The 26,158-nt window shown below is 37.5% G+C and overlaps 1 protein-coding gene across 1 annotated transcript in view; it reads right to left on the bottom strand.

Annotated features, from left to right (window-relative positions):
* CNTNAP2 (contactin associated protein 2) overlaps positions 1 to 26,158 on the bottom strand; it is a 1,422,658-nt gene that overhangs the window by 916,094 nt on the left and 480,406 nt on the right. The window contains exon 9 of the mRNA XM_058444445.1: positions 19,769 to 19,875. Coding sequence (XP_058300428.1) covers positions 19,769 to 19,875 — 107 coding nt within the window. The remainder of the gene's footprint in view (positions 1 to 19,768; positions 19,876 to 26,158) is intronic.

The raw sequence follows: 26,158 nt of genomic DNA, 5'->3' as shown, positions 1-26,158 counted from the left end.
AAAAGGCACTACAGGGAAGAAGTGGCAATGATTCTGACAGGAAAAAGCTTTTACTGCGTGCCAGTTTTATGTCTATTATGACCTACAGCTCTACAGGTTGCAAAATACTTTATCCTGTCGGGAACTATAGCGTTTAAGGTCATTTGGTGATCGATAGCATTACATAAAAAGAAGCTGGAAAAAGAGAAAGCAAAATTAAGAAAACAGATACATTTGTTCCATTTAAATACATCTCCTCGCTCTTTTGCATTGTTTCTGTCCCTTAAATCCTCCCAGATTTACAACTAAGTGCTGATAATTGCTGGAAATTGCCACGAATTTTACAGAATAATTGGCTCTATTTTAAGACACACTTTAGTGTGTACACTACATAGTGTGGCTATAAAATAATAAAATAGATTTTTGCATGTTGCTGCTGGATATCATTCTCATTATTTTTAGTCACACATTTTATATGTGTGTGAGCATGGCAACATTTTATTGTTTGAAGGTCTTTTATAGTTTTTAGAAGTTACAAAATAATAGAATTAATTACTTTGAATTTAGTCATTTTGCACTGGGCAAATATTGATTTCTTTCCCAACACCTTTAATTTCAAATGGAGCTTGAAATTAACTTTGGATTTTAATTCTATTTTATTCTGGGTTTGTATATCAGGGCCATTAATAACGTCAGGAGAGTGCTGAGAGAACTGTTTCTGAGCCAGGGGCCCACAGTGAGCTTTGCAGCATTTGAATCTTCATCCTTTATAGAAACGTGGAAAATCTATGTGGAGATGTATATCATACTAGTATTTTATGAATGAGGAATCAAATGAAAAAAGTTATCTTGTGAAAAGACACCCTCTTGTCACTTGCTAAAGTTTGCATGTGTGTGTGTGTGTGTGTGTGTGTGTGTGTGTGTGTGCCTATTTAATCACATTCAAAATGGTCAGGGAAGCAAAGGACAGATTTTCCCTAACCCAAAATACCTGGAAAATGAGTCTTTCTGATATATATATATATTTAATTATATTTTTTAAACAAAAAAATACAATCTTGATATACATTTATGTTAATGTAAATACAACTACAAACAAAATTTAATGTAATTTAAATATGGTCTTTCTCAGAGGTTTTACTTTTTTTTTTTTTTTTTTTTTTAGACTGAGTCTCATTCTGTCACCCAGGCCCCCAGGCCATAGTGCAGTGGTGCAATCTCGGGTCACTGCAACCTCCACCTCCCGGGTTCAAGTGATTCTCCTGCCCTAGCCTCCTGAGTATCTGGGGGTTACAGGCACGTAACACCACGCCCAGCTAATTTTTGTATTTTTAGTAGAGACGAGGTGTCACCATGTTGGCGAGGCTGGTCTTGAAGTCCTGAGCTCAAATCATCCTCCTGCCTCGGCCTCCCAAAGTGCAGAAGTGAGCCACCGGGCCCGGACTAAAGCATTTTTAATGATTATATATTGTTTCCATAAAATGAGGTAGCTAGAATAAATGATTGCCAAGACCCCTTGGGAGGCCTAGGTTTTCATACAGGCCTCTAGGTCGGTGAGCGCCCCCTCTTTTCTCAGAGGTGCCCTGAGCTTACTCCCACAGCAGCTGCTCTCAGGCTGATGCACTGAGGACTCATGTCAGGAGCTACAGAACAGGGTTTCTCTATTAGAGCTGCCAATAGAAAACCAACTTCTCGGAACCACTTCCCAGTCTCCAGGCTGTTTGGAATTTCCGGTGCTCCGAGACTTGGAAATGCCATGGCAGAAGGGAGCGAGTATGGACAAGCACAGATTTCACAAAATCAACAGGAAATGGTTTGAAACTGCGGCTCTGCCATGAACTTTGAACCTCAGTTTTTTCATCTGAAAAATAAAATATCTTCCTTACATGCAATTTTGAAGAATGAAAGGTTCAATACCTAACATACTCCCCTCTCCCTTCTCCTCAGGGTTCTTTCAACCCACAGAGTATGTTCAAAATGAAAAATTTAATCAACAAAGACTATTAGGTTTTGCAAAAAGAGAGGCAGAATAGTTAACTTAGGCCCACACAATTTATTTTCTGCGAGAAAAAACTGTGGGTAAAACACTTGGAAAAAAATTAACTGAGTGTATAAATACCAGAGACATTATACAGAACTAATTGCTGTCAAAAATTTGTTTTTTACAAAAGAGAAATCCCTTTAAGTTTGAGTGAGCAAACAAGGTTTCACAAAATAAAAAGAATGTGACTGGAGCCTGCAGGAAGTAACTTTTGAGTGTGGTAAAAGTGGGGAGAAGAGTAATCTGGGGTGCAGGTTAGGGGATGGCATAACAAGGCACGGAGCTGGGAAAGCACGGGGGACACAGGGAGCTCCGTGCCGGACAGGAGCAGGTGTGGCAAAGTGGGGTGCAGAGAGTCCTGCAAAAGCTCACTTCTACCCAGAACTCATGATGGGATCGTATTTGGGAATACAGTCTTTGCAGATGTAATTTGTCAAGATGAATTTGTACTGGATCAATGTGGACACTCAATCCAATGGCTGGTGTCTTTGCAAGAGAAAGGAGAGAAAGATTCTGACACAGAGACATAGAAACACCCAAGGAACGTGGTCGTGTGAAGGAGGAGGCAGAGACTAGATTGATGTATAAGTCAAGGTATGCCAAAAATTACTGGCAATCAATAGAAGCCGGTAAAAGGCAAAGAAAAGTCTTTCCTAGAAATTTCAAGGGGAGCATGGGCTTGCCAGCACCTTGATTATGGACTTCTAAACTGCAAATCTGTGAGAGAATAAATTTCTGTTGTTTTGACCAGCAAGAATGTGGTCATTTATTAATGTCAGCCCTAGAAATCAAACACCCTTAGCATCCTATGCCTTGGAGTCATCTGTTAGGAAAAGCACAGAGGGTACCTCTCACTCAACTATTGCCGTTCTACGCTCTTCTGATGGTATATAATACAGTCCTTGCCTCAAAATGTCCAAAAATCCATTGTGTTGATATCGAAGCCTACTCTTCCTGCTACTTTCTTTTTTTAATCTCAGTCTCATGGAGGTGCACATGACAAATAAGATTGTATATATTTAAAATGTACAACATGATGATTTGATATATGTATACATTATGAAATGATTACCACAATTGGGTTAATTAACACATCCATTGACTCAGATATTCTTTTTTGTGTGAGAACACTTCAGATCTACTCTTTTAGCAAATTTCAAGTATACAATACAGTGTAATTAACTGTAGTCACCATGTTGTATATTAGCTCCCCAGAACTTATTCATCTTGTAATGGAAAGTTTGTACCTTTTGATCAACATTTCTCCATTGAACCTACCCTCAGCTTCTGCAATTACTATTATTTTACTCCCTGTTTCTGTGAGTTTGACATTTCATTTTTTTCAGGTTCCCTGTATAAGTGATAGATACAGCATTTGTCTTTCTCTGTCTGGCTTATTTCACTTAGCATTATGCTGTCTAGGTTTAGCCATGTTGTCACAAATGGATTTGATGTGTATTTCCCTCACACTTAGTATGTGATTCCTCCAGCTTTCTTTCGCTATTGCTTTGTCCATTTGGGGTCTTTTGTGATTCCAGATGAATTTTAGGATTTTTTTTCTATTTCTGTAAAACGTCTGATTGGAAATTTGATAGAGATTCCTTGATTGTATAGCTTGCATTGATATGGATATTTTAGTGGGACTGTTAAACTCTTCCAATCTGAGAACATGGGTTATCTTTCCATCTATTTGTGTCATCTTCAATTTTTTTCATCCATGTTCATGGTTTCAATGCATGGATCTTTCACTCACCTCTTTGGTTAAATATGTGCCTAAGTAATTTATGCTTTTTGATGCTATTATGTGGGATGATTTTCTTAATTTTTTCGTTCAGATAGTTCATTGATAGTGCATAGAAACAAAGCTGATTTTTGTATCATTTTGTATACTGCCACTTTACTGAATTGCTTGTTAATTCTAATAGTTTTCTGGTGGAGTCTGTAGGGTTTTCTATATGTAGATGCTCCTGGATTTACCACGGGGTCACATACTGATAAACTGATAAGTTGAAAATACCAAAAGTAAAAAATGTATCTATTACATTTAACATAGCAAACATCATAGCTTAGCCTAGCCAACCTTAAATGTGCTCAGAACATTTACATTACCGTATAGTTGCGCAAATCATCTAATAGTCTATTTTCTAATACAGTGTGAATTATCTCATGAACCACATATTGCTAGCCCAGGAAAAGATCTAAAATTTGAAGTATACCAAATTGCATTGGTTTCACACCACTATAAAATTAAAAAAGTTGTAAGTCAAACCATCTGAAATCAGGGACCATCTCTCTATAAGAGCATGTCATCTGCAAACAGAGAAAATCTAACTTCTTCCTTTTGGATTTGGATGTCTTTTTTTCTTCTTCTTACCCAGTTGCTCGGCTTACAACTTTCAGTGCATTGTTGAACAGAAGTGGCAGGAGTGGGCATCCTTGTCTTTTCCTGATCTTTGAGGGAAAGCTTTCAGTTCTTCACCACTGAGGAGGATGGTAGCTGTGGGCTCCTCACATATGGCCTTTATTGTATTGAGGTATGTTCCTTCTGTATCTAGTTTACTGAGAGTTTTTATTATGAAAGGATGTTGAATTTTGTCAAATGCTTATTCTGTGTCTGTTGAAATGATCATATGATTCTTATCCTTCATTCTGTTTATACGGTGTAATCACATTTGCTAATTTGGATATGTCAAACCATCCTTGCATCCTAGGGATAAATCCTGGTTGCTCATGGTGTATAATTCTTGGAATGTGCTGTTGAACTTGGTTTCTGGTATTTTGTTGAAGATGTTTGCATGTATGCTCATCAGGGATAGTCACTTGTAATTTTCTTTAATTGTAGTCTCCTAGCCTGGCTTCAGTCTGAGGGTAATGCTGGACTCCTAAAATGAGTTTGGAAGTGTCAGATATTTTTCCATAGAACAAAACTCGGCATAAAGAATATCATGTACTATATATCAGGAACATTACCAAATGAAAAGAAAGTTCTCTCTAATTGAGAATTGAAAAGAATTTAAGATGCTGTATCCCACAGAGAAAGCTTCTCTTATATAGCAAGGGCTTTGTATGTTCCGAGTCTGATGAACCTATCTTTATAGTCATTTGAGAGGTATGTGTATATATTTGGGGGTATGTGTGTGTGTTTGTGCATTCAGACACAGTTACAGTTTAGTTGCCCCAAATTTTATTTAATACTTACCAAGTACTAAGCAGTGGGATAGGCATTTGTGTTCAAAGATGAAAAGCACCTGGTCGGTGGCATTAAGAAGAACAGTGGATAGAGAGCTTATGTCAATACAATAGGGTTGCCGATGACATAAAGGGACTTATATGAGGTATACCTCCAGGAATGAGTATTATTTGATTTCATTTTTATTTGGGATCTATCTAGTATAAGAACTGTCAATGTGTTTATATTGTTCCTGGTTTGTAAGAGACCAGACTGGTCTGTTTTTGCATTCATAATTTTAATGTAAAAATGTCTATGCCTTTGTCTTTGATAAAGTTTTAATCACTGATTTATAATCTCTCTCATTGTTATAAATGAAAAGCCCTTCTGCATAAAGGATAAAACAGTAAATGTCAGTGATAGATCATATTGCTAATTTTATCCATAAACTGTTTCCAAAGAGGCATTAATGAATCACTTCTGCTTACTACCAGTTTTTTTTAAAAAAAATCTTGCTCTGGTTTTACATGGAAAAAAATACCGTTCTTTTGATTTTAAAAATACTTTTTGACCTTAAGTATATATTTAAATCTAAGGTAAGAAGTAAGATTACTTTAAAAATAGATAAATTTCTACTTCTTCTAAACTGCATTTATATTATCTTCAGGGCCACTTGCAATGCATATAAAGCCCTCTATTTGTCCACAAATCACACTGTAGAGAGCACAGAGCTAGAAACACTAGCGTTCTTAGCCTTGCCATTCAGAGGTAACTTGTCTCTGTTTGCAAGTAACATGATCTTATATACAGAGGAAGAGTGCAGCTCTCTCCTCCTTTTGTCCCCACCCACTCTCCTAACTTCTCCTCCATATTCTTTCTCCCTCCTGCTTAAAGCCTTCCTTCTTTGGTTAAAGGTAGTAGGTAGCCACATGCTTGGGGGAGAGAACTAGGGTAAAATTTGGGAAATTGGGGTGGTTGCAGACCTGTGTAAGAAGGTAGCATTTCAGAGTACTCATTTTTCAGGCATAGTTGCTAACCTTAATACACCATTATTTTGGTATTTTTTTTTTTTGAGACAGAGTCTTGCACTGTTGCCCGGGCTGGAGTGCAGTGGCATTATCTTGGCTCACTGCAAGCTCCGCCTCCCAGGTTCAGGCCATTCTCTTGCCTCAGCCTCCCGAGTAGCTGGGACTACAGGCGCCCGCCACCATGCCCAGCTATTTTTTTTGTATTTTTAGTAGAGACGGGGTTTCACCATGTGTTCGACAGGATGGTCTCAATCTCCTGACCTCATGATCTACCCACCTCAGCCTCCCAAACTGCTGAGATTACAGGCATGAGCCACCATGCCCGGCCAGTAAGTATTTTAAAATATCTACTAAATTACCCCTCCTAAAAACCTGTATATTTTTTCTCAATTTTTTAAGTCTGTGGATAACAAGCTCATCTTCCCAACCATCAAAGTTCTGTTCATTTATTGCACTTTTAGAAAGCAAAAGTTTTCTCAAGATTCAAGTATGATTTTTCCACTGGGCTTCCTCATTTAAAAAGTACAATGAAAACACAGTTTTCTTAAACTACTCAATAGAGAGACTGCTGGAATCTAAATGATCCCAGCATGACAATTACAGTTTGCACAGATTAAATTTTTTTTTTATTACCACATGCGAAACCGATGTTAATCAAGTGTCAATGTGAGCCCATTCCTTGGATAATAACCACATGTGGTAGAATTTACTACCTGATATTCATTTATTTCATCTTAAGATATGTGGTGCATGAGAAGCATAGGGTGATGACAAATGGGAAAAAAAAACTACCACTTTGAATGTGAACTGAAATCCTAATTCAAATCCTTTAGAATTTTTAAATAGCAAAGAGATTAGTTGGGCTTTAGACTAACATGCTTCTGCTCTGTTCAAGGTCTTTCAATATCTCATCTATATGTACAAAGGAAGAGGAGAAATGTTACTTATTAATAAACATTTTTCTTGATTACTAATAGCAATTCAAATGCTTCTCAATAAATTTATCTTCCATACTATTTTTGCCCTATGCATCATTCTGTATTATTATTTTTACTTCTAAAATACGTGTTAGCTCAAAAACCTAGTTTAGACTGTATAAATGAAGCTTAGCAAAAACGACCTCTGTTCAGTGAAACTGTGGCAATCACACTGCAGGAAAGCAAAAGTTGCAAGACAGAGTTGATGCTACATTTTATCTGGTAGGAGTGGAAAATATGTCATAAGCAGTGGATCTAGCAACAATGAGAAGGGAAGGACTTGTTTTGCAATGACTGCACTTTCATCGTCCCTCACTGATTGGGCTTCCCCTCCCAGCCCACTTCTCTTCAGCACCCTTTGGGATGACTGGCCTTGTGGCCAATCAGCCACATGGTCAGCTGAAAAGAGAGGAGATTTATTTTTTACCATGGCTTGGGCTTTCCCATCAGGTGCTGTAACACACAGGAGTAGACACCTATATTAACAACCAAGCAGCAAGTACTGCTGTCTGGAGTTTCCTACTTGCCTTACTCAAGGGCATCTAATACGCATGCAATCCCAATACTTCTCTCCTGAAACTGCTATGCTGTGGGAAGGCAGGAATCCTTATTATTGAGAATCTCTCCCTTGTGGAAGTTCAGAAAATGTTCTTTTGCCCTTACACAGAGCTTAATTAAGTCAGCTTAATTGAAAGAACTATACAAAAGAAAAATAGTGCTTTTGGACAAGAAATTAACAAAGCTTGTGCTGTTCACCTAGCTTCAGGTAATTGAGGAAACTGTAGGACAATCAGTCTGGCCTACCCCAATGTAGGTTTTATTATCTCAGGAAATCTCTATCTATGTCATTCAAACTCTAAAGGAGCTCATTTTTCGAGTAGGGATATGTTTCCATCAAATGCTTGAATATTCTCTAAGTGGGATAACTCAGCAACAGATAGCCATATGGTAGAAAACACACACAGGCTTTTCTAGAGCTCTGAATTCCTTTGCAGTAATACAAACGGGAGGCATTTTCCTCTTCACAGCCAAATTCTTAGAGGTATTTCTTTATCCAGTGTAGCTGGATGGGCTCACTTGGCCCTACCTAGCCTAGTGAAAGTTGATCACATGACTTGGCAAGAAAGACATGTTTAATTAATATCTCAACAGGCCCAGATAGTGGCAGAGAGTATGAGGACATTTTGATGCCTGCTAATGTGTAATGACAGCAATTTTGTAGTTGCCAACATTGTCTGGCATTTGGTGCTGGCATCCGTGATGCCAAGAATGGTCTTTCAAGAGTAGAGTAGGCATATTTTTCAGACAGGAGCTACTACGGCAGCTTTGGGATGAAATTAGATGATGAGACTAAGGGACTACGAGCCCTTGAATGTTTTTCTTATTTTACTTAAAAATAAAACCATATTCTTTATTCAAATCCATACCCATTTACATTATTTCACTTTTATTGGCTAAGTCTAAAGATTACCAAATCAATGATTTCACAAACATTTGAAATAAGTCAGATGAGAGAATACCCCAAAAGTCCAGCATCAAAATTTTCTTGGAAACTGCTGCATTTTTGATAAGAAACTATTGCTTATTAATGGTGTTAGACATATTCATCAAATACAACAGGAGGAGATTATTTAGGTGGATGGATAATTTCGCCCCAGACTACAACAATCTTTATATTTTTGTAGCATTCTTTTGCCAAGGAGAGGAAAGGAGGAAGAACAGCAAAATGCAGCAACAGCAACAACAAAATGAATGAAGCAAGAGTTCTGTTTATCATGATTTTGTAAAAAAATAAAAATAAAAATAAAATACAGGAACCAATAATTCAACTTTCAGAATTTCTTCCTGTGAATGGTGCAAAATCAAGAGATTCCTCACTGAGTAGTTTTTTAATAGAGTTTAGCAAACAAATCTAGGTGTCTTAATTTCAGAAGACATGAATTTGATGCAGCTGAGTCACAGCTGGACTGCTCCTTAGGGGAGGAAGCGTCTCATTATACCAGATTTAGGTTAATAATCACAAAGGAATACAAAATTAGCTTTGTTACCTAAGATCATACTATAAGCTAAATAACTGAGGAGTAATTTAGTAAAATAAAAGTGTTTGTATCACTTTCAGTAAAGAAATGTTAACAGTTAAAGAAGTGATATCAAATCATCCAAATGGTTTTCAAAAATGCACCGTAAGCATTGTTCAGCAGCCTTACCAGCTCTCCTTACTGCAGAAATAACTGAAAGCCCATAGCCTGTTATGGGAAAACTTAAATATCATTCAATGACATTTCTTTCTTCTAAAGCAGCATTCTCCAACCTTTTTGGCACCAGAGACTGGTTTCATAGAAGACAATTTTTCCATGGATCAGGAGGTAGGGGATGGTTTTGGGATGATTCAAGTACATACATTTATTTTGCAATTTATTTCTATTATTATGACATTGTGATGAATAATGAAATAATCATACAACTCACCATAATGTAAAATCAGTGGGAGCCCTGAGCTTGTTTTCCTGCAACTAGATGGTCCCATCTGGGGGTGATGGGAAACAGTGACAGATCATCAGGCATTAGATTCTCATAAGGAACGTGCAACCTACATCCCTCACATGCACAGTTCACAATAGCATCCGTGCTTCTCTGAGAATCTGATGCTGCCCGTGATCTGACAGGAGGTGGAGCTCAGGTGGTAATGTGAGCAATGGGGAGTGGCTGTAAATACAGGTGAAGCTTCACTCCACCACTGCTCACCTTCTGCTATGTGGCCCAGTTCCTAAAAGGCCACAGACTGATATTGTGGGGACTGGGGACTCCTGTTCTAATGGATATAAGTTGTTTCATGATTTAAAAAAATGACTTATGAAAAATAGCATCTGAAGTTATGCTTTGATACAGCAGTGCTGAAAAACCACTGTCTTCTGGGCTAGCTTCACCCATGATTCAAATCTGCACCCTGCTGCTCCTTTAACAAGACCAATCTCTTCACAGTATTACATTTATAACCATGGCTGTCATCTATTGAGAATTGACTACATAGTAGACAACATGTTAGACATTTTACAAATCATCTGAACCCTTCACGATAATATTGGCAGGCACATACTATTATTCTTGTTTTATTAATAATGAAACAGGGCAGTAGTGTGCTAGTAAACCAGCTCTATTAAAAGTATCTTGTTTTATAGGGTTTGCCAATTTCCCTAGTATACATTCTTCCACTGTGGTCTGGTTCAAGCTACCAAGGTTTACACCAAGGTTCTGGTTCAAGCTACCAAGGTTTACCAAGGTTAAACAATCAATTCAAAATTTTTTGAATATTTAACAATTAGTTCTGTTTCTCTACAGAACTCTGAAAGGAACTTAGCTCAGAGTTCTGTTCCTGCTTGAACGTCTTCCCAAATATCTTGGTTCATATTGTTCTCTCTCATATCATACATACTTGCCTTGATACTAGTTGGACATATAAATATCTGTTACCTTCTTATAATGTATTAATGCTTTTATTACTTATCCTGCTTTCCTTTAAACCTACCTTGTATACTTCATAAGGAGAATGGCTCTCATCTATGCTTTTGTATTCACATAGTGTGCCACATACAAAAGAGATGCATAATATTGTGGAATGAGTTGAAACTGTCTGTGATTTAAAGATAATCCTGTACACCAAGTTTGAAAAGCTAAAGACTTGCCATGGAAACTTAGTGACTAATATCAAAATGGAAACCAAACATAGTTTGGTTTCAGAGAAGTTAAAAAGTATCAAAGGAGAGACACATATTATTTTTTACTCTAATTCTCTTTCCTGTTTTCTGAGCAGATATTAACCTTCCTGAAGTTCCCTTCCTTATCTTCAAATTAAACTAGACTCTTTCCCTATAGACTTTTTTTCCTTAATTCAACCTGACAAAAGTGTTAAAATGGGTGTTTTCTATTCCTTTTTCTCTTCACTCTGAACCTTGGATAAAACATACACTGGGATTCGAACTATAGGGAGTTTAATGAATAATGCCAGCTCCCTCAAGACCTAGCACTGGCATTTTATAGCTTTGGAGAAGTTCATAGGATCACAGCATGTCTCTACAGCACACTGCTTTTCAATATGCATTTGCAGATCAACTTTTTTTTTTTTTTTTTTTGCCAAGACTCAAAGAGAAAGACATATTTTTGAAACCATTGAAAGAGTCTTTGCAAAACCGAAATTAAATCCTTTCTTTCTATATTTAATCTTGGTCATCATTCTAAAGCAAGGCATGAAAGAAGGGATTAATTTGAAATTTAGTCTGCCTTAGAAATGTAAAGGTCCTTGGGCTGTGTTTCTGCAAATGACCTGCACTATTTTAATCCAGTGTAATTTATTTGGTTGTGGCCAAAAGATAGAATGGCCTTTAAACCCCCTTCCAACATTTCTACCCAGGTAGTACTTTCACAGCTCTTTGCATCTTATTTTATCTGTAGGTGCCAGATGAATATGAGAGTAAAGGAGCTGCTGCGATGATTGTTCCTTTGTGCAAAAAGTGTGATTTCAGGAAGTGATATCACTTGCCATTGTTTCCCTTAGCTCCCAATCCTTTAGTCCTGGTGAGAATGCGAGTTTTCCTCTAGAGAATACATACAGCTGAGCAGGGGCTTATTAACATTTGACTTGCATATATTCTATTGAACACCATATTCTCTACTAAGCACCATGCTGAAGTTGCATCACCTCACCCTGATTTCTCCCTGTCCATATGGTTAGAAAAACAAACCCAGAAATAAAGCAAACAAATCCTTTGAGAATACAATCTGAAAAGTTAAAATAATTGCTTAAAACAATTTGTGACAAAGTATTAAATAATTTTATTTTTTCCCCTATGTGTCTACATGTATCCATATTTTGTAAGAATGAAAAATGCCAAGCTAGATTCTAAGAGGTAAGAATACATAGAATTTATTCCTAGTATCACAATCCCGGTGAACCAGAGATGTGGAAATAAGGTGATAAGAACTTTTATTTTTAATGAAACTATACACATTTTTGGAGAGGGCTACATCCTAGCATTCCTGCCCTCTCTACTTCACACTCCAGTATCTATTCCATACATGGAATGGAGTCAGTTCTCAATATATTGATGAATGAATAAGTGCTGGTAGCAATATGGGTCCTTAGTGTCCTGTGGTCCTGCGGTTGGGTCCCACAGTCACTCCTTAATAACAGGGACACACTGAGCATCTGACACAGATCATGGTGTGGGAATGGGATGGAAAGTAAAACTGAAGGAATTTGGTAGTTGCTCACTTGATAACACAGAAGCACAACCAGACTACATAATACCATATCTAGATTAGAAAGAGTAGATGTACCCCATGCATATAAATCAGCCAGTGTGGCTATTATACTTGCTAATAAAAACCTTTCTCTTTTCAATGAGCATTTACTGAGATATTGAGATATCCTATGATCTTTTCCCTGAGAATCACTGATATGAAAATATGGCCTGTGTACCGGATGAAGAGTACACTGATCAGTAGATGCGATTATACTCAAAGTAAAATTTGACTAGCTGTTTTTTTGAAACTTAGTGGCATAAGTTCTTTAAAAGTAGGACATTTTCTGAATTTAAAAAGCACTTTTTTTTATTATACTTTAAGTTCTGGGGTACATTAAAAAGTACTTTAAGAAACAATATCTCATTGAATTTTCAAGAGGAAACTGAAGTTTAGAGATATTAAATCACTTGTCTAAGAACACAAAGCCAAGATAGCACAGAGCAGCGGGGGCGGAGAGATGGGGAGGAAAGTGATTAAATCAGAGTAATTCCTGTTTTATTGCTGTCAGTAACCTGTGGCGTGGACTGGAAAAGCTGACTTCACCTTCTATAAGTATAAGTGAAATCCACACTAACGCAGCAAGCGTGTTTGAGGGAACAGAGGATTTATAAAGTATGGAGACAGTCATTTTTCTGGAACTTAGGCATGTCCAGCTGATGGAGAAGTAAGTTTGGCCACATAGCCTAAGGATCTGATGGTTTGACATCAGGACATCTAATTTCAAACCCTGAGTGTTTTCCCCTCTCCATAACTTCCCTGTAGCAAGGATACACATATAACATTACATGATAAATCAAAAGATTGTTATGTGCATGTTATTCAAATTTTATAGAGTTTAAAATAAACTTCTTGTCATGTACTAGTCAATATTTAAACATATCTGTATCTATTTTAGAATAACTCCTACAGTTAGCCAGTATAGTAATTGATCATACTCTATGACATAAGGGGTCCCTAACCCATTAGGAACTGGGCTTCACAACAGGAGGCGGGCATTCCCGCCTGAGCTCTGTCTCCTGTCAGATCAGCAGCAGCATTAGATTCTCATGGGAACCTGAACTCTGTTGTGAACTGTGCATGTGAGGAATCGAGGTCGTGCACTCCTTATGAGAATCCAACTAATGCCTGGTGATCTGAGGTGGAACAGTTTCATCCCGAGCCATCCCCTCATCCCCTTCCCCCACCCTGGTCTGTAGAAAAACTGTCTCCTATGAACCTGGCCCCTGGTGCCAAAAAGGTTGGAGATTGCTGAGCTAAGATATCATCTTTGTTGCAACTTACTTTGCTATTGTTACTATAATGTCATAGTTCTCACAAATTGCATTAATGAATGGGGTGTCTTAACATGGCACAATATTTTCCTTAAAGATTATTTGAAATATGTAGATTTTTTTTTTGCTAATATCCTAAATTCCTCCGTATAATTTCTTAGATAATATTTAATGTCTTGTAGTTTTTGGTATTATTATTGTTACTACCCTCTCTGCCTTCCATTTATCCATATTTTGTTATTGGACTTGATTCTATTTTTCTTTTTTCCCTGTAAGTATACTGTCTCCTTATAGCTTCACTATCGTCATAAATTTGTATAGAGGGCATTGAATGAAATTTAAAAAAAAACACTTGTTGCTCTGGATACTCTTTGACATTCAAGAATGCTTGGAGGCAGTGCATATTCACTGCGTGCATAGTCTGTGCTGGGGAAACCTCAGGTTTAAAGTGGTGGATGAAATGTGGCAACACCTCCTGCCAGAGATGTATAGTCTAGTAGAGGAGAATGATATTAAATCATTATGAATAATAAATGCAAAATCATAACCATTGCTAGTGCTAAAAGAGATATGTGTGTTTCAGAATAAGAGGGTTTGACCTAACTACAGGGTCATGGAAAGCTTTTCTGAGATGACTGCTGAGCTGAAATCTGAGGGAGGAGTAGAAATGTACTAGACAAAGCAGAGGGGGAGATGTGCAAATGTCCTGTGGTGGGGGGTAGTGGTATAGGAGGGGGAAGAGTGTGAAAGTGCAGGGCAAGCATCAAAGACTGAAAGGAGGCCAGTACACTGAAGGGGAGAATGGGAGGAGAAGTAGGGGAGGAAATCAGGTTAAAGACATGGCCATATCACGCAGGACCTGGCAAGCCAGGTCAACTTGCCCCAAAGGATGGATTCCAATTCCCTAAGGCCAAATATCTAAGTTTTATTTTAGATACCTGATATGGTTTGGCTCTGTGTCCCCACCCAAATCTCACCTTGAATTGTAATCCCCACGTGTTGAGGGAGGGACCTGTAATCTCCACACGTCAAGGGAGGGAGGTGATTGGATCATGGGTGAAGTTCCTCCATGCTGTTCTCATGATAATGGGTGAGTTCTCATGAGATGACGGTTTTATAAGGGGTGCTTCCCCGTTCACACGCAATTCTCTCTCCTGCCACCATGTCAAGAAGGTCCTTGCTTCCCCTTCACCTTCCACCATGATTGTAAGTTTCCTGAGGCCTCCCCAGCTATGTGGAACTGTGAGCCAAACGTCTTTTCATTCTAAATTATCCAGTCTCGGGTATTACTTTCTAGCAGTGTGAGAACGGACTAATACCATATCCAACGCAGCTCTACCCAATGACTGCTTGTTTGTGTAGCAATGCTCAAACTGCAAGTTATCACTGACGCCTAAGTCGTAGAAACTCCAAATGGACAGAGACACCAAGTTTCTTCCTGCCAATAAATCTAGGTCTTTATGCCCTAAGTTAGTGTGACTACAGCAGGTAGGATTCAATTTGTTTTGAAAATTATTCTTTGAATTATATCAATTATAGGTGAAATGGATTATCAACAACATGGTATGGGCTGTTGAAATCCACTGTGCCTCTCATGTGTGCTATAATAAGGTGCAGCACAACTTACAGTTTACACATGTATGAACCCAGAGGAAATTCTCCAGCATACAGCATGTACAATTGTTACCCTTCACATTTAAATTTTTCTCTAACATTGGTAGAAAACATTTTACTTTTGCTTTGTTTGGCAATGTCGGGACCTGTTCCTTACTAGTATTTCAGAATTTTTAAATCTCGTGATTTTAAAATTAAAAGAGAATTATATAGGTCATCTAGTTTATCTCCTCCTGTTTCCCCTGGAAACATTATGTCTATGTATTTGGGCAACGTGAAAATCTCTCCTTTAATAAAAAGATCTGCAAAAATATTTTCTGTCAGAATGCACATCTGACATTTAATAAATTTCCAAAGCTAACATTGCTTATTTTTGTCAAACACTAAAATACTATCCTTTAACCTCATGCATTTATTAAATTAGCCAAAAGTTTTCATATTATTGAGGATATTCTAAGGGATTTTTAGAGCAGTTCCACACAAGGTACTAATAGTATATATAAGAATGATTGGCCAGGCATGGTGGCTCATGCTTGTAATCCCAGCATTTTGAGAGGCCAAGGCAGGTGGATCATGAGGTCAGGAGATCCAGACCATCCTGGCTAACACAGTGAAACCCCATTTATACTAAAAATACATAAAATTAGCCGGGCATGGTGGCACGTGCCTGTAGTCCCACCTACTTGGGAGGCTGAGGCGGCAGAATCGCTCAAACCCGGGAGGCAGAGGTTGCAGTGAACCAAGATCACGCCACTGCACTCCAGCCTAGATGACAAAGCGAGACTCTATCTCCAAACAAAAGATACATTCTTACAGTGCTTTTGGGAGAGTGAAGCAGGGATAAGTCAATATAATAAACACAAACTATTCAACATGATCACTTTAGTTCCTTTGTCATGGTTTGGTGTTCAGATATGCTACTAGTCAGTTCTTACAGGATTTATGGAGCGTGGAATGCCTGTATAGGAAAATTTTTTCAAGTATAAAACTTCAACAATTTAATGTATTTGCATTTTGTAACAAACTAGCCTCTTTTGTTTTTAAACAACAAAAACCGGCTTTCCCTTTCCTGTGATCTGACTATCTTCTGTGATCTTTGGCTTTGTCTGTGGGATTGAGTTGTCTACTCAACCCAAAGGGAGACATCCTGGCTGCTCGGGGGAGTGGTTCACAAATGACAGTCCTCTAAGCCCTACAGATAATTTATGTAAAAACAAAGTCCCCATGGACACACAAACCAACAGATGAAAACAAGAGACATCGGTTTAGGAGGCATACAGATTTCTCTTAATGCTCTTCAATTCTTCTAGAGAAAAATACTATGGAAACCGATCATTGACTGCAGTCCAAATCTGCCATAAAAGTGATAGCAAACAATGTATGGCGACATTAAATTAAGAGACACATTGTGTGGTTTGGGCAATTATTGGTATAGAAGTTCAAAGGAAAAGGACAATTGCTCTGAAAGTGATGAAGTGACAACAATTTATTGAGTACCACATATGCCAAATTTTTTCTCAGCCTCTTCCGTGCATCCTTTCATTTAGTCTCACAATGGCTTGATGAGGTGAGCACTGCTAATTATCTATTCCTACAGGAGAAAACTGAAGCTCCAATAATTTAAATGGCCTAGGGTACAAGTAAGAAAATGGCAGAGTCAAAGTCAACACAAGGCAGTGTGACCAAGCAAAAAGGCTTCTCTGTTCCATCTTGAACTAGAGCTTCTAGCCTGGATGATCACAGGTCACTCATAGCACTGCTGTCTCATCTTGACCAAGCCCGGGCTGGTGTAGAAGATGTGCTAAAATATTGTAGCCTGTAATGTTTGAAACTCTAACAAATGTTCTACTATATTAAACTTTAGCTCTTAGCTGCTTTTTTTTTAAATAAAAAATACTATTTAAAATAATTAGCATGATTTCTTTTCAAGATGAACGCTTTGTCTTCTGTAGGAAATAATGAAGCAAAATATTTTACGTTACTTACAAAGTTCACACCCACAGAATACAGAATAAGCAACTGCAAATCTCAGCTCACTGGCTTTTAGAACGCCGAGAGACTTCAGTCGAAGAAAGTGCAAGAAAAGTCAAATGATTGACCACAAAGGCACACGGCCTGATGATTTTATAGCTAGCGTGAGACACATCAGAAACTGGGGCCTTTGCACTTCGTTCTTCTTGCTGTGAATGTGGTCACTGATTTAGTAAAAATGTAAAATTGTTCATTCTGTGTCAAACTGAATGGCATACATTATATCTTCTTACATTTGTGCTGTGTGAAAATTTTAACTAACCCATGTGGATAAGTAACACTGTATCAAGTCTTTCAGGTTATTAGGAGGCAAATGGCCTTCAATAAGCTACAATGTATATTTTTCGAAAGAAAAAAGTCACAGCCAACCCTCTCTTGAATTATCCAGTATGGTCTTTTCACCTCTATTTATGCACACGTTGGATATTCAAAATTTTGGCTTCATTTGGAGAAGACAACAAAAGATCAGGCTTTTATTATTAAAAAGAATGATTCTGCTTTTAAAGATCCAACAAAATGGAGCAAGGAACAAGTAGGAAGGAGCAGCAGAACAAAAGACAATTTTCGTCTTTTACCTTTCGAGCTGGCCACTAGCGCCAAACCTAAACACACTTAGGACATTTCTAATCCTTGGAGTCATTACCTTTAAAAAACAAAACAAACCGCAGCTACTCAATGAGTAGCATACATTTTAATTTTTTTTGCCTTTTTGCTGTGTATTTTAATGATGGAAACAGCTATAAAAAAAGAATAACTTGCTTTTCAGTTCAATATAAAAGCCATCACTGAGACAGAAAATTCCTGCAACCACCACCGATTTGCTCTTGACCATTGGTTAGCATTACCGTATTTCAGGAACAAGCTCCCTTGTAATTAAATATGGTATTTATAACACATGATACAAATTATGCTAGTGGAGTGAAGGTACCCAGTTTCATCAATGTAATTCGAGCATCATATTATATTTAATAAATATCACATACTGAAGGTTAATATTTTGATGTGACTGCTAAGGAACAATTTTAGTTACAACTCTTTGAGTTAATTTCAATATCAATCATTTTTGTTTATTCATTAAAACACTTTCATATATGTAAACACAGATAATGAATCTAGTAAGTATCTATTTTGACCTTCTTGACATCTTTCTATTGTTTTGTCAAGGTTTCCTTTTCCTCTAGTTTTTGAATATCTACCTAAACAAATGTGTGCAACTTTGTAAGTCAACATTTTACAATATATTCAAAACACAATTTCTTCTTGCACATTACTACAAATAACACAATGGAAAGGCTTAGAGAGCTGTATGACTTTTTTTTTTTTTTACTATACCTAGGGCTCTACTCTGAGATAGTTTGCTTGTAACTATTTCCTAAAAGTAAAGTGAAGAGAAATCTGTTTGCATAATCGGAGGATTTAGATATTAGAGTTTCAGTGTTTGGGCATATTGAGAGAAGGTTGTATCTCTCTTTTTCTCTTGCTCTTCCTTCCCTACACACACACACACACACACACACACACACACACACACATGCACACGCTAACAGTTGCCTCTCTTCTTGTAATTATATGATTTATGCCAAATATGTTTTCAAAAGTGCTTTGTTTTCAAAACCATTTTGCAAATGGCGATGCGTTATTGGAAAATTAATATTGTACTTAAAAGAGTTAGCACTACATTTTTTAAGTACGAAAATTTATTTTTTATTTAACCTTTTGGAATAAAGCTATTTATATAAACCAAGGCACATATGTGTTTCACTAGTCATTTTTGCATGTTACTTTTTTTTTGCCATTTTAAAATATTTTTACCTTCTTATGTTTTCATTTTATTACCTTCTTACATATTTTATTTTATCTATTGGCTTTTAGATATTCCATTTCGGACTCATTTCTTTGATCTAAAAACAGGTCGTCAAATAGTTGGGCTAAAGCATGAGGCAGCCATCATCCAGAAACTAAATGTTCCAATTACACTCCGTCTCCCTCTCTGATTAATTGATAAATGAAGGTCCAGTCAGAGATATCACACTAACACAATTTCCCAAACAATCGACCCAACAGACGTGGGTTAGACACAGAGAGGCGAATCCAAGTTTGGCCTTCCAATCTCAACTACGTGTTTATGGAACAGAGGAAATGTTGGTCCCTCTTTGAGTCATTTGCCACCAGAGAACATATTTTAACAAGTAGAATAGCATATTTTTTTTTTGTAGAAATGACAATTGGAATCTTGGTTTTTCAGATTCGAGTGATGTATTATGTGGATTATTCAGGTTGCTGAGCTTCAAAGCACAGCTCAAGACTTGAGATTCTCATGCAATTACAAGATTAAAGTGAGATAAATTGGCACTCACAGTTGTGGCAGGTGGCCCCACTGTATCCTGTCTCATCACAAGTGCATTTGAAGCTGTCCCATGTTTGCGAGCACTTTCCACCATGCTCACAATGATTGGGCACACATCTGTCAGAGAGAGAGAGAGACAAACAGAAATAAACCAACAAACAAATGAGATTTATGAGTGGCCAAATTCCAAGCTGTCTGGGCAATATATCATTTCAATGCCAGGTTGCCTTACCAAGGCAATTAATCCTTGTTAGTTTAAGCAGATTAATATGATTCATGACAGAAGGTGCCAAGCGCAACAAAGATGATGTATCACAGGCCTGGAGCTTCCCAGTTTTGAGTAAACAGTAGACACTAACAAACAACTGAGGGATTTACTTGAATATCACAGATTCATTTTATTTTTCTTTTACCCCAAAACAAAGACAGCAGCTAAGCTCCCTCCTGGTGAAAGATCAAAGATAAGCTGTCTTATTTCTTGTTTTATTCTATTTTTGTCAAGCCAAATACTGACGTAAAGAGGGGTATCACCAAGTTTTGCATAGCAATTTAAGTTTTTGAAATAATGTCACGATAACAGCAATGAAAATATACTAACTTAGAAAAGATTTCTAAGTCTTCCAAACACCTATTTCCTGCTGGATAACTAAAGCAGCCTGCTTAAAGAGGCGGCAAGCGTAACACAGAGGAAAAGATACAGGTTTTGTGTTCAAATCTATATCTTTTTATTAAGATGGCTAATTGTAACTACTTAATTGAACCTTTCTGAACCTTAGTTTTCACCTTTGAAAAACAGAATAATTCTATCTTACAAATAATTTTAAGGTTTGGAGATAATGTGCATGAAGTATTAACAGATAATTAATAGGCAGGAAATAGTGGGCCAATAAATGGAAGCTGTAGATTTCTGAAACACAGCCTCCAGGGCACAGCTTGACTGTACCTCAGAAATTGTGAGGCTGAAATTTGTCCTGAAACACCCCTGTTTCAATGGCACAAACCCTTTCCTTTCTCCTGGTTCCATCTGCTCATCCGTCCCATCGATTCCTCTCTCCATCTACCCTACAACCTGATTTTTGTTATAATCCTGCTGAAGATGCTCACAGATAACAAAGGTATTCATTGTGATGTACCAGTATTCACAAAGGACATCTAGACTTTAGTAGGGAACTGTCAAAAACAGGAAAACTTTCCCAGATTAAAATAGCAGAATCTATAACCATGGGTCACAGGCAAAGGACAGATAAAGAACCACCCTGTAATGCCCTAGCAGCTCCCTGCTACAAAATCTGATAGAGCTGGCCTCAGAAATAGCATTCTCCAACTCCTGTTCTCAATTTACCACTATCCATGCCTAAAACCACCTGTAGCTGGGCTTGGCTCAGTTTGGCATGGGGCCCCTGGCTCTGAGTAGCTTGCTGTTCTTCCACAACTTTTTACAGACTTTTACTCCTGCAACAAACATTGACTGAGCACTTGCTATATGCACAGCACTATGGAAAACAGAAGATGACTAAGACTGTATTCACAGCCTGGCAGAAGAGCTCATAGTTCATACAGAAGTAGATACAATATGTATGAAAACTATAGTGCAAGGAAGAAATGAAAAAGAGCATAATTCAGGGACAAATAAAGTACTATGGGACTTCACATGAGGAATCACATATACATTTTGGGCACAATTAAAAGCTTTTAGTTTGAGACTCAATGAATGGACAGGACTCTTAAGAGAAGAAAATGAGAGGAAGAACACTGGGGAAAAATACACTATAAACAAAAGCATCTTGGTGAATCATCATGAGGGATGGACAATTCACCCTAAATTTAACGGACACTTTTAATAAAATTTGGGATCAGTGTTATCAAGGCTACAAAGATGTTTCATCTCCAAATTTGAGTGGAGGTGGGGTTGGGATCTGATTCATGAAAAATGCAAACCCAGAAGAATTTGACGAGTCATAAAGATACATGAAACGCTGTAGAAATTTGGATACTAGAGGAGTCACAGGTGGATGATAAACGGAGGGCTTCATAAAGTTCAGAACACTTCACCTGGGCTTGAAAAGAAGAGTTGTATGTTTTTGATGAAAATGTTGAAAATCGTTCCTAGCAGAATAGGTGAGAAAAGCACTGCTAAGGAGGCGGAAGAGTGAAAGCAGTGGGAGGTGCAGGGTTGTGAGGGTCCTTTCCTATAGCCACTTTTCTGTACAGGCCCTGAGGCGTGGGAACACACACAGCAGAAGGTGTTTCCATCCAGAGCAGGTGGTTCTCCATATGATGGAAGGAAGCAATGGGCTAGACACTTCAAAATTACACGAAACTAAAACATCCTTGATACTTAATTTTGGAATTCAGTATGTATATGGTGTTGTATGGTATATTTACTTTTTAAATTATTGCGGGTTAATATTAGTTCAGCCTAATATTGAAAGTAATTTACATCAGCTCATTATATCAATTAATTCGGGGGAAGCAGTGCAGAAGTGTACTGTGTAGCAGAGGAAAACCAGGCTGGAATCTAAATGTGGTGTAAATAATGGGCAAAGTAGAAAATCATCTCGATGATAGAAAAGATTACTGTGTTCCTACATGCATGCAAAAAGCATATACCCATCAAGTGAGATTAATGAACACAAGTCATCTCTCTCTATCTGTGGGGGGATTGTTCCACACCACCCCCCACCCACCCCATAGATACGCAAATCCACGCATTTTCAAGTCCCTGTTATAAAATGGTGTAGTGTTTGCATATAACATATGCACAGCCTCCCATATAATTTAAATCATCTCTAGATTACTTAGATTTATCATTGTATTGTTATTTTTAATTTTTTTTCTATTTGCCATTGGTTGGAGCCACAGACAGATTCACAAATATAGAGGTCCAACTGTACTTCAAAAATTCAGTATTAAGGATTTCTTTAAAAGTAGTTTTTTATTTAGATACAATTTTAATATTTTTTCTTTCTTATAATTCTTATTTTTATTATTTATTAATTTATTTACTGATTTATTTTTGAGACAGAGTCACCCAGGCTGGGGTGCAGTGGCACCATCTCGGCTCACTGCAACCTCCGCCTCCTGGGTTAAAATGGTTCCTCTGCCTCAGCCACCCAAGTAGCTAGGATCACTGTTGTGTACCATGACATCCAGCTAATTTTGGTATTTTTATTAGAGATAGGGTTTCACCATGTAGGTCAGGCTGGTGCCGAACTCCGGACCTCAAGTGATTCACCCACCTCAGCCTCCCAGAGTGCTGGGATTACAGGCATGAGCCACAGCCCCTGGCCGATTCTTATTTATTTATTTATTTACTTTTTGAGATGGAATCTCACTCAGTTGCCCAGGCTGGAGTGCAGTGGCGCGATCGCAGCTTACTGCAAGCTCCGCCTCCCAGGTTCACGCCATTCTCCTGTCTCAGCCTCCAGAGCAGCTTGGGACCACAGGGGCCCGCCACCTCGCCTGGCTAATATTTTTATATTTTTTGTAGAGACAGGGTTTCACCATGTTAGCCAGGATGGTCTCGATCTCCTGACCTCGTGATCCGCCTGCCTCAGCCTCCCAAAGTGCTGGAATTACAGGCGTGAGCCACTGCGCCGGCCTGATTCTTATTATTAAAATTGACATTCTCCCTATGATGATTATAGGTATTCTAATTCTTAATGGTGGAAAATGTTTTATTTCCTAACCAACTTGTTCAAATATAATTGCCAACTCTATCACCATATATATATATATTTTTAAAGTTAGGACCAGTTACCAAGCAAGACAAAATACTAATTAACCTAGCTACCCCTTTCCTATTATTTCTTCTGTATTTCCACTGAACCAGTAACCTATGTCCAATACACCATTATTACATTTCTTAGCAATGGTTTGTTGAGCACCTGTCTCTTCTGAACTGACATTCCTACTATTAGGGGTTTTTATCTTACAATTCTTTACATAACTAGGTGCATGCTCAGTAACTGCCTATTGACACAGTGACTGAGAGAATGGATGAATGCAACTCTAGAATGTTACACCACCAAGAAACTGAAGTAATTTCAGAAGAAATATCTCTTTTACTGTGAGAAATATAGATTATTTGTATCTATGATTTTATTCTCAAATCCAAACTCTTGAGCTAATTAATTTTTTTTAGTAGCCACAAGGAATGTGTAATTTGTTTCATGGCATGTCCTAGCTTGAAAGTTTGGTTCACATCAAAAATGAATAAAAATGAGTCGACTGCTTCTACTTGAGAATGACTTGACCAGGATCAGGAAGGTACAGGGGAGAAGTTGGCAGGTGTCAATCTATTGTGATCAAGTGACTCCAGGAGAAGTGATGCATCCAGTTTACTGGGGCTGCAAACAGCCCTGCCTTCTCCATCGAACTCATACTTAGTTCAATGCATCAAATGCAGTTTATTCAAATAAAATTCATTTAGACTCCATTACATAAGACAAACGAAAGCTATATTTTGGAAGGTCAAATGGGCTACAATTACTAAAAGCAAAATAAATCAACATGGACAGAGTGGCTGAAATGGATGTTGCAGTTCAATTCAGGGCTGTGGATGACAGTTGCACTTTTATTTTACCCATAGCATCTCTTTTATTTCTGAACTTGATCTTAATTGCAAAGCATTGGGAAATTTGGGATTCACAAATAGAAGAAACTGCAAATGGTACCAGATTTGTTTGTAGTAGCTTACTCTGTAGTTTATGGACATTATTTAATTAAGCAGGGATAGTGGAAGAAATTTTATTTCAAATCTAAAAAATGTTAGCCTGACAGCATAACTGTATGCCTTGGTAATCAGCAACGCACGTTGAAAATTTTTTATCTACAGTGTTTAAAGTTAAAATAGACATTTTAAAATGAAATCAAATCTTTGTGTTACCTTTAAAACCATATTTGGTTTTGTAAAACCTGACATGAAAACTATAGTCATAGCACCATGACTCCAGAAATCCACACGGAAATATGTTCTGGTGGTACCAAGCGCAATGAACAGTGCCGTGTGTATCAGAATAACTGCTGTTCTGTATAAACCTGGGACTCAAAAGCAGTGTTTCTCAAACCTTTGTGTGCATAGGAATCTCTTGAAAATCTTAAAGATTCTGATTCTTGCTGTCAGGATTGGAATCTGGGATTCTGAGAGCCTAACAAGGTCCCAGGTGATGCTCATGTGGTCCATCAGAGAACCACGCTTGGAATAACAAGTCTCCAGCGCATCGCACTTCTCTGCAGCGGGGGCTCAAAGGAGAATGCAGATGCTGAGTAGGAGGAGAAACAGCCCAGGAAGGGAGCACAAGGAGAGAAGACAGCCTGCAGCCGGGGCTAATGCGATCTATTCAGTAATTTCTCCTAAGACTACTTTTCCATAGGTCCTCCTACCGTGTTTTAATCTGATCTACTCAGAGTGACATATAATAATCTTTGTAATCTCATTTAGTAAGTTAAATCATGTCTGCACCTGATTATAGACTTCATTTAATTCATAGAAAGTGATCACTGACTATAAAGGCAGTTTCATTTCTTCGTAAAATCAAGTTCAGCATTCTCAATCTCAGGGTCAGCTAAGACGTTCCCCGTGCTTAGACCACATACAAGTAACAGTGCTAGGATATTTAATTTGCTTTTAGACTAATGCCAATTTTACACCTGGACATTAAATATGTCTTGTTCTAAACTTTTAAAAAGACTGTTTCTGGGTTACTGATAGCTTATTTTTGTAAATGATTGGACCAGTATTTAAAACAATTTATAAGTTATTTTTCCAGTATAAATTGCCTCCTTAATTTATGAGTTTTTCCCTTCATCTCAGCATGAAATTTTATTTTTGCTTATTAAGACAAGAAATATATTTAGAACGCTTGCTTCCTGGAATACTATTTTTCATACTCGTGACTCTCAGAGCTGTTTCCATAATCATAGTATTTTCTTCTTCATTACCTTCTATGTTGATCTCAACAATATTTGACTACTTTTATTTCTACACTAATTAGATTTTGATTTCAGTTGAAAGGATATTCTCCATGGATTGTCTTCTATTTATTTTATCCTGCCTTCTATTTATTTTATTCAGATAGAAATTATATAGAAAAGTAATCACAATTCCAGTAACTAATTTAATATTTTATTATTACATAACATTATAGCAATAAAACTAGAAACGCTAATGTAATATTGATGGAGATCCTTCAACAAGCATTTATTTATAGAAATATTTAAATGCTAAGATATTTAGTGTACCTCTGACATTAGGCCCAAACTTTTCATTAAAAAAAATCAAGCATATTTGGTCTACATCTATTGATCATTAATTTTGTTACGATGAGCTAAGCAACTTAACTTGGGTTTTCTGCCTTTCAAATCTTTTTTATTATAATGAACTAGAGTTCACTTTATC

This window comes from Hylobates moloch, unplaced genomic scaffold (genome assembly GCF_009828535.3).
Source record: "Hylobates moloch isolate HMO894 unplaced genomic scaffold, HMol_V3 SCAFFOLD_1, whole genome shotgun sequence".
In the NCBI taxonomy this organism is placed as follows: domain Eukaryota; kingdom Metazoa; phylum Chordata; class Mammalia; order Primates; family Hylobatidae; genus Hylobates; species Hylobates moloch.
The sequence above is the reverse complement of the archived record's forward strand: the minus strand, read 5'-3'. Positions and strand labels throughout refer to the sequence as shown.